Source organism: Falco biarmicus, chromosome 3, assembly GCF_023638135.1.
Source record: "Falco biarmicus isolate bFalBia1 chromosome 3, bFalBia1.pri, whole genome shotgun sequence".
Classification (NCBI taxonomy): Eukaryota; Metazoa; Chordata; class Aves; order Falconiformes; family Falconidae; genus Falco; species Falco biarmicus.
The window spans coordinates 56,161,344-56,175,332 of record NC_079290.1 but is presented as its reverse complement, the minus strand read 5'-3'; the positions used below and the strand labels follow the sequence as shown (position 1 = coordinate 56,175,332).

The window sequence follows — 13,989 nt, the reverse complement described above, 5'->3', positions numbered from 1 at the left end:
TTCCTATCCCTTAAACAGCACTGCCCTTGGAAAAGAAGTGTGCTACTTCTACCTTGCTGCAAGAGTTGCAGCAGAGATCTGCTTTGCTTAATAATAATTTGAGTTCCAGCTGCTTCAAGCTGTGTAACACAAACCTCTGTGGGAAACAGCAATCCATTCTGACCACCTTTCATCAGATCCGTTCAAAGGCAGAGCTTCCCATGAGAGCTTTTCCTATGACACTTGACTGCTCTGCCTTCATTGCTGTCCTTAAACAACTTCCATATAATAGCTGAGAACAGATTTAGCAATCCAGAAAGTAAGTCTGTGAAGTGCTGGCAAAAAGAAGTTCCTCCCAATGGCTGGCCCACGCTATCCATTCCTTTCATGCAGGTGATGGAGCTTGGGGCTGAAGCTTCAAGGGTTCATACTGAGTTCAGGCTCTGACGAGTGCCTGTGCAGAGAACGATGTTTTAAAGAGTGGAAGAAATGAATGGTTGGTCTGTCTTTTCCAGAGTTATAGCAAGTCAGTATATCTTTAAACAGTTTGTTTTTATGCATTTATTTCATTATGAAAGAAGCAGAGCAGTCATTTAAGAAATGCCCGAGTTTAAATAATGTAAACAACAGGAATATTGTAGCAAGTACCCTTCCAGTTAATGCTGAAAAGATGGGGTATTTCCAGCATGTTATTAGCTTTCTAAAATACATTGTATTTTTTGCATTACCTGAAGTTGATCCTTTTACTAGACTGAGAAGTCTTGAAGTTTGCATTATGACTGTACTGGTGAAATTTGTGAAATACTGAAATTTTAGAACAATTTAACTAAAACTTAGCTTCTGACATATAAGATCATAATTAATCTAATTATTTCCAAAAAAAGAAAGAAATGATAAATGTCCTGCAAATAAATTGTTATGATCATGCACTGTTAGTTAATTTAATTTTTTCTTGTTCAAGAAAATGTATTTAAATCATCAGCAATAACTTCAATAAAGCAGTATATAAACTAAAAGATTTTCCATCTGGCCTATCATTTACATTTATCTTTCCCTTGCTAAACTGTAGCATAACCAGCTACATGGCCTGTTCCTTCTTTTTATAATATTTTAAAAAATACAAGCCTATGTTACTAAAACTACTAGATAATTTACCAAAACTACTAGATACTGTATAAAGAATGTACTTTGAGTTACCCTGTATTTTGTGAGGTATTCTTAGAAATATCTTAATATGATAATAAGGGGAACAGTAAAAATTACTTTAGAAACAAATCCTGCAGACTTCTTAGAAAAACTGTACCAAATATTTTTGTATCCCATAAACCTTTTAAAAACAGAACGGAGGATTTACAAAATTGGACCTCAAAAAGAAGAAGTTCATTTAATAATAGAAATAGTCTACACAGCGCGTTCATAACTGTATGGATTCATCCTTCTAGGGAGCTGTTACCTTGAATCTCTCTTTTCACTCCATGTTTCTTTTGCTGAGGCCTCCCACAATAGGAAATTTCACACCAGATTTGCTGGTATAAGCTGGTGTAAGGACACCTAGCTGCTAGGGACCCTGCAAGTGTTATTAACGTCCTTCACATGGACCTTTGAACTGACGCCTGGGCTAGTGACCCAGGAATCAGAGAGACATTAGCATTGTACTTGGATAAGTAATACAGTGTAATTTCTGCAAATTGTCATTTGAGTGTTTCAACGAATTTGCTCTCCTGTTTCCTCTTTCCCATTTGTTCCCAGCAAATTAACGCTTTTAGCCACAGAGACTAAGTGATGTGTCAAGGAAGTCAATGAAAGGACTACAGCTACCATCTAAGACTAATTTCCAGTCCAGTGTAAGCACCACCACGCCATCTTTACTTCAGTGTAAATGCCTTTTACTGCTGAACTTAAACATCTCTGTGTTAGCATCCGTACAGGTACATCAGCCTTTAAAATTTTTCATCCTTCCCCTCTCAGTCTTGGAATTTTGGTCTCCTGAAGTTTTATTACTTCAAGACAGCATGTGCAGATTGTGAATCTGTTTTCTTCATCTGTCATTTCCTTTCCCTGCTTATCATCTATATATATTGATTTTATGACTCAGCCTGAAGTTAACTGTTTACCCATTTTCCATCTACTCAGCCAGAGAGCAGCCAGTGAACCTGCATTCAGGTGCTTCAGGTTTGCATGTTTTCTGATTCTATGAATGGCAAGTAACTACTGGCTGATGCTGGTGCAGATAATGAAAACGGCTGTTTGAGTCCATGGAGAATCTAAAGTTGATGGGCAGTGAAGCTCTTGAAATATAAAGGCATATTGAAATGGAATCATATCGTGGCCATTTTTTCTGGGCACTGCTTGTAGATTATTGTATATAACTCTACTATGGGAGATGATGTGAGCCTAAGAACATGCATGATCTATCCCATATGCTACTACGGGTAGGAAAACCGACTTATTATCTAGGGCAGGGGTTCTCAAACTTTTTAACCAGGGGGCCGGCGCGCGGATGCAGTGGCAGGCAGCCATCTGCGGCTGCTTGGTTTCCCCCCCAACCCCCGGCGGGGTGTGTGTGTGTGTGTCTGTAAATACCGGGGGCCGGATTGAGGACCCTGGGGGGCCGTATCCGGCCCGTGGGCCGTAGTTTGAGGACCCCTGATCTAGGGTTTGCTATTTTTTTCCCACAGTATACAATTGACTCCTATTCTTGTAAGTGGAAGTTTTGCATATGTTCACTAACAAAGAGAAAAAAACCTCAATATAAGAAAACGGGCCAAATTCTAGTTATCTTCCTAAGCCTAAGTAAACAGATTCATTAAAGGGGACACACCTCATTAGTGCCGCACAAGAACCACAAAACTGTTCTGTCTTTAGCACATAAGCTTAAGATTCGCACCATCTCATTCCTGCAAGACATTCTGAACAGCAGAACCATATGGATTTGGTTATTTATTGTCTGTCCCAAAAGCCTTGCCAGAGGACAACAGAAGCCATTGAAGAGCATAACCTCCAGGGTCCAGACACTCTGAGATGTCTCCCGAGGAGCTTACCCTGCTCAGTAAAACTCATCTAGTAGACTGTTTTCATCCTCACTTGTAGAGAGTGGAGGTCCTCAAAAGAAAGGACCTCAGACCTTGGGCTTAGGGTAAGGATGATAGGACATAAGCAAGTTTGATAAGAGTCATCTCTGTACATGCAAGACGGAAACTACTTACGTTGCCAGGTACAAAATTTGAGTTACTGGCTACAGGTCAGTCAGTTCAATTTCTCTGTCTTATGCCTTGCTGGTCAGAAAATCAGTCCCCTCACTGAAAAGAACAAACTTGGCTAAAGAACATAGGGGTACAACTGTATGATAAAATACCCAAACGACAAAATAATATTATAGCAGCACTAAGAAGCTAGCACTATCACATCTCCGAACAAAGTGTCTGATAATTAACATAGCTGAAACCAATTGTTATTAACAACAACAACAAAGTCTTTGTAAGAGTTACAACTTAGAATTATAAATCTCTCTTCCATAGAGAATTTTGATAGTGTATTATACCTGTTTTAGGGAAATCTATAATTGTGCTTAAAATAGCATAGCAAAGGTATTCTCCAATAAATTTTGTGAACTTTCACAAGGGATTTGTTTAAGTTTACTATCTTTTCCAACTTCCAAAACCAAAACCAAGTAAATCTTAATGTTCTTGAACTGCAACTGCTTTAAATCTTAAGTCACATTTGTCACCTGATCCGAAGCTGGAATAAACCAATTTAACACTGGAGTCTCCTCAGTTTACACTGCTGAAGGTCTGGCTTCCTACCACATTTAAATGTAGCATTCTATTTAAAACTTAAGAACTTGATGAGACTATGGTCAGGCTAGAGCTGAGGTTGAAGTAAATCTGAGGCAGTGTCTAAATCTGTGACAGCAACACTGCCTAAAAATACAAAAACCTTGCTGAAAACAGATCCCAGAAAAAGTACTGCCTTATTAATACAGATCAGATCATAGAAAACGCTTACAGAGAAAACTATGAAATTCAGATGTCAATCTAATGTAACTAACAGTTTCAAAATCTGTTAAGAGCAGTTTACAAATAAGTGGTTTCCATGAGAAGCTGCTCGGTGTGCTGTGGCAGTGAGTCTGTTTATATCTGCTTTCCCCCGTTATGACGGACAAAGTAGCAGTAATAGCACTGATGTCACTGATGTCAGCAAATAAAAAAAACAGGATGTGAAAAAGAGTATAGTGAGTAGACATTTTATTTTTCCCCAGATGTTTGACCAACAAGTCATTGGGTACTGACCAAAGGGAGCACATGCCTCTTCACAAATAATCAGGCATTATATGACCAAGACTTGTTTTCTTCTTTTTGAACTTTAAGTCCATGAGTGACTCTATAAAAAAGTACAGAAAACCAAGAATAAAAAGGAAATCCATTAAGAAGCAAAACAATAAAGTGGGTGGATTTTAATGTTACCTATTAGGAAGTTTATTCAAGTAAAAAATCCCCAAACAAACAGATACATCAGGCTCTATAGTCAATATAGTGGAGAAAAGTCAAGTGTAACTTGCCTAGGGAATCTTAAGTTAGCTGTAGCTTTAGCTGCATTCCCCAGAGTGTTCCTCTTGACTTATTCTTTGGAACTGGATGCCAAAGAAGTTGTGTCTCACTTCCAGGGTTTCCTTAGCCCCTAGGACACTCGTGAGTAAACATACAAAGATCAAGACTGAGAGGGACTGGCATGGCTTCTACACACTGATGAGGACTCATGTTTTTGCCTTGAAAATGCAATTTGCCTCCTCCCAAATGGGGAAAGTGTTGCAAACTACCAAATATTCACCTTTCCTCCTCTTTTGGATTCGTGCTTCTCAGCAATATAAAGCTAAGTCCTGCATCAGCCACCCAGGCATTTTTAATTTTTTTGTCCACAATCCCATCAAGTCACGAGTACTCACTAGTAAGATGTTTGTAGCTAGAACATTTCGAGAGAGACCTAAAAATCTAAAAAAATTGCATCTAACATGTCATGGACATGGAAAAGCCTCTAATGAAATTTGTTACTAGTTGTGCAGTCTGCCAAAGGTATGCATTCAGACATCAGGCACTAGAGGAGCACAGCAGTACTGTGAGGCAGTTCAGTGAGCAAGTCCCCTCTTACATCAAGGATCACAACTTAGCCTATCTCTAGTCAAAACATTTTTATTATTACTATTTATTTATTTACTTTTTTTTTTTTTTAAATGTAATGACTGGCCTGATGCAGCGGGTTAAGGAAAAGTCTTTCATTAACTTTTCTTATTATGTTACGCAGCAAAGACAAACATGAAGTATCTAGGACAATCAAGAGCTACTTTAGAAGATGGCCGTTTGAGTCAGCCAAAAACGAGATGCTTCACTCTCGTGAGTGAAATGATCTTGTGATGAGAAATACCGTGAGAAACCAGCCAAATTAGATGGCACTATTTTAAGCCTATACAAGAGTGTATTGGTTCAGGGTTGAGCTATGACGAGAATGTGGCTACAGATGTTGCATAAATATTTTGAGAGCCCTTGGAAGGTGAGAGAATTCATAGTGGTTTTTTATTATAAGAATAATTTTTATTAGAAGAATAAACTCAGGAAGCAGAATGTGCGGGAAAATCTTGGTATATGAGGTTCGTGGCTGACTGAAGAAAAGACAGACTTGATATTAGGCTGTAGAGGGATGCTAAGTAAAATGGTAACTACTAAACCACTATGCAACAAGCACAGTTGCATAGTACTGCAACATTATGGAGACAACCAATCATGAAAAAGCTGGAAGAGCATCAACTCAGATACCTGAATCCTGTGAGATGGTAGGACAGAGAATAAGAGAGGCTCCAATTGTATGGATAATAAGATCTAGCAGGCACAGTACAAGGACATTCAGAAATAGATGGCCTGTGAAGAAGGATGGCATCATCCTAGGGTGTACATCCAGAAAGAAACAAGAGAAAAGAAATCAACAAAAGGACAAGACAAAAGTGCAGTTCTGGATAATTGAGTTCTGGATTACACTAAGCGCTGTAGGCATCTAAACTGTTTCTGCTGGCAGAACTGCATTTTAGACCTTGGTCTTAGCTTCTGTGTGCCTCTATTTCAACTATAAAGAGGATAATTTCTCTTTTGCAAAAAGTGATGTGGTAGGGTCCTGAAATACTGTGGTACAAGAAACTCTGCAAGATGCAGAAGATATTGTCATCAGAAGAGCAGACCAAAATGATCTTAACAATGCATCCTTCTTGATGAAATACAGTGAAGACATAGGGCCTGCCAGCACATAAATGTACACTGCAGCATTTTGCCGTTAAACCAGAGCATGTGTGAGTAGCCTTATTTTAGTCTAGGTGTACTGCAAAGATCTGTTAGTAAAACTAATGAAAGTTTACTTATAGACACAAACTGAATAACAATCATGGATCAGCATTTATGACAGGAGATGATAAATGCCTTATTTCCTTGATAAAAACACGGAGCCTAAGCTGAGCGTGAAATGTTCTGGTTGAGTAGTAACGCTCTAAGCTACAGATGTGCCTAACTGATCACAGTTTTGAAGGTGAGTTCCAGTACTTTGCAGAAAGACTCTTCCACACACTAAATCTTTAGGATTGGCTCCAACATAAATGCCAGATATGGAACTTTTATGGGAGGGCAAGATGGTCAATTTAATCTTTAATGATCACCAAGTAGAGACTCAGATCTATCTAACCTGAGAGACTTTCTAGATACCTGCTAGCATACTGGTTTTCAAAGAAAGAGCAAACTCCCCCATCACCTGGTATGGCAATGTGGAAAGGTGAATGTGGTGCCTGCACAGGAATCATAGGTTTTGTTCCTACCTGCTGTGCAGCTCATGTGGTGCAGTTCACAAGTCCTCATACGTGCTAGTTTTGCTGCTCTTAAGTTCTGGGGTGCTTGGTGCCACTTTCCCCTTCCTTTGGTAAATTATATTAAGTAGGATCTAAATATTACCACTAGTATTACTGAGACTATTTTTTCATGTTCTCATTTTCACTGCAGGTTTCTGGTTGGTGAAGTGGATATACCAAGTCCTAAACATGTTATGAAATGGCAGGATGAGATGAGATGAGATGAGATGTGCAATACCGCACATATCAGTAAGATAACAAAACAGAGAAATGATATCAGCAAGGCTATTTTGAAGCAAACATTCTCGACCTGAAATTTTAAATCCATTCTTAAATTAACATCTTTCAAACCAGAAAGTGCAAACACAAGAATGATCTGTAACCACAGTAGTGTAAATGCCTACTAATGTAACATAATGTTTATGTTAAAATAATACATATCCAGAAACACTTTCAGTTACCTGCATTTATTCACTAAAGTGCTCAAGCAAGAAACATGGAAAGCAAACCTTATAAAGGCTGAAGGAAAAAAGGAGAGGATTTACTGGGTGGAAAAAAGGGTCGGTTACCTGGAGAAGAGTGTTTTCTGCAGAGGGTCACTGTCGTGCAAATGCTGATTGCTAAGAGCTGCCAGCTAATAAATTCTTATCTGTGTTTCCGGAACCTGTAATTACAACAAAAGATGACATGAGGGTAAGATGAAGTATTATCCCATGAATTATTGATACTGACCTTTTTACAGGATGGAGTTCTACATTAGATAGGGTGAGCTGAAGCTCAGTGAAGTAAGTACTTTTCTGTGGGTGTCTGCTGGCTTTGGATTTGGCCTAAAATAGATTAAAAAAAGGGTACAGTTTGGAGATTTGCATTCAAGAAAAAATTTCTCACACCTTTGAGGGGGGGGAACAGAAGAATTTCTTCCTCTCTTTTTTTTACCTGATAGGCTAATTTTCTTAATCTTTGCAAAGTTTCATCCCTGTTTTTAACTTTTAGGAAACCAGATCCAAGAACATGTCATTATTTTACTGAAGTGTTAGATTCTTGCTCATATAAGCCATATTTTCTCATGTGATACTTCCCAGCATATTCACTGATACTTTTGTTTGAGGAAGGACATGTGTTTGTGAGCAAGGGGTACACTTTTTGCTGTGCAACCTACCAAATAGCTCACAAGAATCTTTTCTTTAAAGTGAGATCGCAAAGGATCTACTGAGGCTGGATTCCTTACCTGAACTATCCATAAAACTAAGCCAGAAAAAATTGTCAGCTATTACTCTACACAAGAGCAGTCAAAGAAAATTTGGAGCAGATTCTAGTAGACACAGGATTTAGCTCTCCATCTCAAATTCTTAGTTTAGGCACTTATTTTCTATACTTTCACAGTACATTCTGTGATTTTTTTAAAGCTTCATCAAATGTATTTGAATAACCTGGTTTATGTTCTGCTTATTCTCCTAGGCTCACGCTTCTCAGAAAACCCTTCCCAAGTGCTTATTGTGGAGACCAGGGACAGAGGTGCAGAAGAAGAGTTCAAAACTCAAAACACAGAAGTGCTGCTTACAATACCCACACATGCAGAGGCAAGGGAGCGCAAGATGTGTATCTAAACCAACTAAAGGTTATTTCTTTTGCATTTGAAGCACTCACAGCAAAAGATGTCTTGGCAGTAAAATTGACAATCCCACCATCCTGAGTCCAATTTGTAGGAATGTACAGGATAACTGGAGTAAACTAATTTCCCCAAACGTTGTGCAAGACAGTAAGTTTCTTTCTGGTTGAAGAGGAGAAAATCTTTCACGGCTTGTTGGATATGTACAGGAGAAACATCTTTCAGAGCTTGCTAAATGAATGTCCAGCCTGGAGATACTCTGACTACTCTGAAAGAGATTGTGCATGATTTTATAATCTTCATAATAGTAATCTTCATCAGTTCCTCTTAATATTGTGCTTTATAATGAATTTCCCTTACCCAAGCATTTCTTTTCTACCAGGAACATGCTCTGCTCAGCTTTTATTCAATATGATTTAATTCCTCTAACAATAAAGAGGACAAGGATGGCAATTTAATGGATGTCAGGCCTTTGTAAGAGCTTGCTTGACCTGGACTTAAAGGCCACTTATGTTAGATACTTCCAGATATCCATTGGTAAAAAGTTATATAATCCAGGATATACTTAGGATTTAACAGGTTTTCAAGAAATAGGTTGAAAAAGACCAGTGGATATCCTATCTGATAGTGTGGCATTTTGTTTAATGGAACATTTGAAGATGGTGTTGCTTGCTTTTATTCAAACCTCTCACAGTTTTTACGAAGTAGAAGCTATTGTAGGAAGGGACACGATGGACACATGCAATAAGATAATGTCCTTTCCACAATGTCACTGTTGGAAAAGGAGAGTATTTTTAAGTTGCTCTAGAAACTGAAAGCATTTATGGATATAAAAGCCAAATCTGATATATTTGAATTTGCAGCATGCTACATTTATGACAGCCAACTTTTATTATGGAGGACTCAAAAATTGTCTCCCACAGATATGTCTTGATGGTGTGCTAAATCCACAGTGGCACAAACCCAAGGATGCCAATATTTTCTTGTAGACAGAATCAATAGCTTGTGGCTGGCACTTCCTGAAACAGTACACCAGGGATCTCCCTTGCTAGTGCTGTGTAGCAAAGCCCTCATAAAGTTATGAAGTACTTTGCTGCTAACATGAATCACTCTTAAAATATTATAGGTCTGTGTATCTAACCACATTTTTGAGTCTGAATCCCGCAGATTTTATCAAGAGGACTGAACACGATGTGTGAGAGCGTGTGGTGGTAGAAATGTGAACGAGTATGAAACCTACGATAGCAATGCCCTTAAGCAGTGCAACTCCTGATACAGGTGACATGCTTCTGTGTTATCCAAAGCCCGTGCCAAATCCCTTCAAAAAGACAGGAGCTTCATTGTCTGCCCTGGATGAGCAGGAACACCCACCTCACCAGGAGCCAAGAACACTGGCTGTGCATTGCAGGGGGTGGCCTGGGCTGCCTGGTTTCCAGCAGCCCAGAGCACTGAAAATCGCAAGAGGAGCAGCGACCGCTGCAGCGCATTTGCGCGGGGTGTCATCCCAAAGACCTGCAGGCAGCAGCGGGGTTTACCTGGCGTGCAGATACCCCTGCTGGAGGAGAAAGCTGGGAAACCTTGACTTACCTGCCCGTGTGTGACGTGACAGGTCGCGGCTCACGATGCCCTGAGGCTTGTTCAAAGTACGAACCCGCGCACCTGCCGAGGAAGGGCAGCATCAGACATCAGTTACCTGGAAGGCGCGCACAAGGGGGGCGGCCCCCCCTCCCGCGCCCCGTCCCGCTCCCCGCACCCCGCACGCCCGGGGGGCGCGGCCCGCTCCGCACGGCGCCCCGCTCCGGGTCTGCCCTGGCCCCGCCCCGCGGCAGCGCGCGGGCAGCCCCCCGCCTCCTCCCGCCGCCTGCCCGCCCGGGCCGCCCGCCCACCGCAGCTATAGGGCCGCCCCGGGGGCGGCGAGGGCAGAGCCCGGCGCAGGATGGCCGCGCCGCCGGGCTCCCCGCTCCTCTGGGTCCTCCTGGCCCTCTGCGCCGCGCAGCCGGAGACCCCCGGCTCCCGTGGGACGGGGCTCAGCCTGCACCCGCCGTACTTCAACCTGGCCGCAGCGGCCAGCATCTGGGCGACGGCCACCTGCGGAGAGGCGGCGGGCGGCGGCGGGCGGCCGGAGCTGTACTGCAAGCTGGTGGGGGGGCCGGCCGCCGCCCCCCTGGGGCGCGCCATCCAGGTAACCGGCCGGGGCCGGACAGGGGTCGCGGCGCCGGGGCGCCCTTCGCCTCGCACCCTGCTCCTGGCGCTGCGGCGCGGCGGGGGGCGTCGGCGTGTCCTCCGGGGTCGTCCCGGCCCCTCCGGGGGTGCTGGCGGCACCGCGGGGTGCGCCGTGGCGTTTTCTCCTGCTGGGCGTTGCCGCAGCCGCTGAGGGAGCCGGCGCGGGGCGGCGCTGGGCCGGGCCGGGCTGAGGCTGCCCGCGCTTCACCTGCCCGCAGGTGTCCGGCACCTTCTGGAGGCGCTCGCAGCGGCGGCCTCGCCTCGGCCCCCGCCGGTGCCCACGGTGCTCCCGGGGGTGCGGGGGCCGCTCGTCCCGGCGGCGGCTCGGGGAGCAGCCGGGCGGTGCTTCGTGGCCTCGGCGCTCGGCCCGCGGTGCGCTGCGCGGTGCTGCTGCCAAGTAAAGCCGTGAGCCGCGGGCGAGGGCGGGGGGCTGCGCCGGTAACCGCTCGCTGACAGCGGGCATCGCTCCGGGGCGGCGGGAGAAGCGGGGTCCGGCCGTAGTCGGGCGGCTTTGAGGTGTTTTACAGGCACTAAACGTGGGGCTCGGCGTCCGTGCTGTGCGTTGCTCGTGAGAGGGATGCAGAGGTGCCTTGGGGCTCTGACAGGGAGCCCGAGCACGCAGGGCAGCGAGGGTGATGTTCTTTCTTAGCGTGGTGTGAGATGATTTCACACGTTTTACTGTCGTCTTTCTCGTGACTGGCGCAAAAGATAAAACTCCTGGCAAAGGGTTAATGGAAATATATTATTTTTTTTTCCTTTGGTAGAAACTTGTATAAACATGCCCATTAGAGGGTATGGAAGGAGTAACAGATGCACCGAGCTCTGTGATGTACTGCAGTGGGTGTTCAGTATCTGTTTGATCAGAACTTCGTCAAAGGGGGGGACTTTCCTAAAGCCTCAGACCTTCCAAAGTTATTTCATTTGTATTCTCTCTTGGTGGGAGGAGAAGAGAGCCAGAATGAAGCTGCAATTTGAAAGGGATTTCAAAAGCTTGCAGTCTGCTTCCTGACTTCAGGCAGTACAGAAGGAAGGCAAGTAAGTTTTTAGCCTCTTGGAGGAAGGGTTAGAGTTTCAAAGTCTTATGAGATGTTTGTATGTTTTAATGGTGGCATAACTCTTAATATCTGGGTTCAGAAGAGATTGCAATGGATAAGAGAGGTTTTTCTTACCATTTTGTAATGGGGACAGATGTTCAAGAGAGGGAAAGAGGTCTGAGAAGGTACCGCATACTCCTTGTCATGAGCCAGAAGTGAGCCTGCAGCATCACGCAGCCTGCCCTCACAGTTCATTAGGCAGCCACAGCCAGCAGCGTGCTTTGCTCTGAACTTCTCTCTGCCATGCCTCCCCATGAAGTTTCAGTTTACCTTACATTTGTGCAGTGCCCTCTGTCATAAAAATCTCGAAGTGCTTTGGAGATGCTTACAGGCAGAGTAACGGACAGTTTTACTAATAGGAAGACTGAGTCACGCAGGGGGTATTCCTCTTGTTAAATATTTGCCTCACAGGTCCTAGGTCAGAGGGCAGTTGTGGTTCATGCCTGATTTGAGTTCCGAGAAGGACTACTGATAGCTCAGCCCTGGCACAAGGAAGCGTGTTGTGCCTTTTATAGCATTTGTGTAAGCACAGATACAGCAGCGTCTCTCTCCAGTTTTAACAAAGCCCCGTTGAGATACATAACATGAATACTTCTGTGGTTTACCAGTAGCTGTTGTGTTTCAAGAAGAGTTGAAAAGCCTTTCAAAAGTCCAGGGAAATCCCACCACAGAAAATGCGATAGCAGCACAATGTACATGTTATCAAGCTACTCCACCTCACAAATTCAAAGACACTATAAATAACAGAATCTCTTCTTTCGTGGAAGATTGGAGAGAAGTGCGTTAAATTCTTGCAGAAGCTGAACTTACATGGAATGATTTAAAATCAGCGTAAGTATTCACATGTTGTTTCTTAAGAGTGTGAGGGAAGGTTGTGCAGCTTTTATGTAAAGTGATAGGTGTAATAGCCACCTTGTCAGGCCAGTTCAAGTTAAAGAAATGCCATGCACTCAAGACTCTCACTTTTGGGGTCTCTACAAGGCTGGATTGCAGCTATTGCTCTATGAATTAGGGAAACTGGAAAGAAGGTGCGGAGGGTGATCGTCATTCTGTCTGACAAAAGGAACAGACAGCTCTGTTGCCAGTGCTACCCCAAGCACTGAAAATAAGGCAAAGAGAGGAAAGCAGCACCCGTTTCATTTCCACTGCTTTGTCATTGGCCTCTCTTTTTCAGCTTGTCATTTGGTGATGTGTCTTTCAATGAAGCTTGTAGTACCTGGCAAATCCAGAAGGAGCATTTGGAGGTTGTTTAAAGTTCTTCTGCAAGGTGATGGGTGGGGCAGTTCCTTCGTGGGTGGCTCAACTGCAGCTCTTAAGGCAATGCTGGACATACACTGTGGAAAGCTGTATGTTTCCCTTATTTAACACACTGGCAAGTGGGGCAATGACTTAGTAAGAACAGTATTGAGTGAAGAGATGCATGGCAGCATAAAATATTTCAGCGACTGGTAGATAAATGGTGTGCTTCATTTTGTCTGCCAATCTGCTCTTAGTGATGTGCAGGTGTGAACTATATTTTAACAGTATACCTGCCCTGCTCTGCCAGTGGGCGCAGAACTGCTAGGTGTTAAAAAGCAAACAAATCCTTCATTGTTGTCATTCCTATAACTTACAGGTGAGACATTTTCATCCCTGAGTGTCTCCAGTCCACACTGGTGTATTTCAGCGAACTTATTCGCGTAGTTCAGTTTTCTCCTTCACTCAGGAGAACCAGAGGAAAGGAGGGTAACAAGGTCACCAGCAAATGCACACCTGCCTGCCTGATGAACTGCAGCCAAAATCAAGTCTCCGAGGCCAAGTCTGCTGGAATGGAGATGTATCCTGTAGCAGAAAGGCTGAGCGTGGTGTGCCTGAGATACTGCCAGTGGGAAACTGGGAAGGCTGCTCTGTCCAATAATTTATTTTCTTTCATTTTTTGTTTTGCTGCCTTGTTGGCAGGGTTGCTGGAATGTACTTTAACTGAAACTCCAGATGTTGCAATGAAATTCTTTGAATTACGTGCTCAAGAAGGAAAAATATGGTATCTTGAGTTCAGATCAAGTACTCTGTTACACTGAAATCGCATAGGTGTGTGTAAATGTAACACGTTTAATACTCAGTTCTGCTGCTGCAGCTTTTCTTTGAGGCTGTTTCCAGATCGGAGCTGGAAATGCTATAGCAGCAACTCTGTATTTCCAGTCTGATCATTGTTGACATGAATTTAGATC

At 43.5% G+C, this 13,989-nt stretch overlaps 2 protein-coding genes across 2 annotated transcripts in view; one reads left to right on the top strand and one right to left on the bottom strand.

Annotated features, from left to right (window-relative positions):
- The window catches only part of ANKRD29 (ankyrin repeat domain 29), a 51,104-nt gene extending 40,958 nt beyond the window's left edge, over positions 1-10,146 (bottom strand). Inside the window, exons 1-3 of the mRNA XM_056333623.1 lie at positions 10,053-10,146; positions 7,426-7,520; positions 135-433 (exon numbers count right to left, since the gene is read on the bottom strand). The gene's annotated coding sequence lies outside the window, so the exon portion shown is untranslated. The remainder of the gene's footprint in view (positions 1-134; positions 434-7,425; positions 7,521-10,052) is intronic.
- Positions 10,147-10,401: 255 nt separating this feature from the next.
- LAMA3 (laminin subunit alpha 3) overlaps positions 10,402-13,989 on the top strand; it is a 122,918-nt gene continuing 119,330 nt past the window's right edge. Inside the window, exon 1 of the mRNA XM_056332756.1 lies at positions 10,402-10,647. Within this exon, the coding sequence (XP_056188731.1) occupies positions 10,402-10,647 (246 nt within the window). The remainder of the gene's footprint in view (positions 10,648-13,989) is intronic.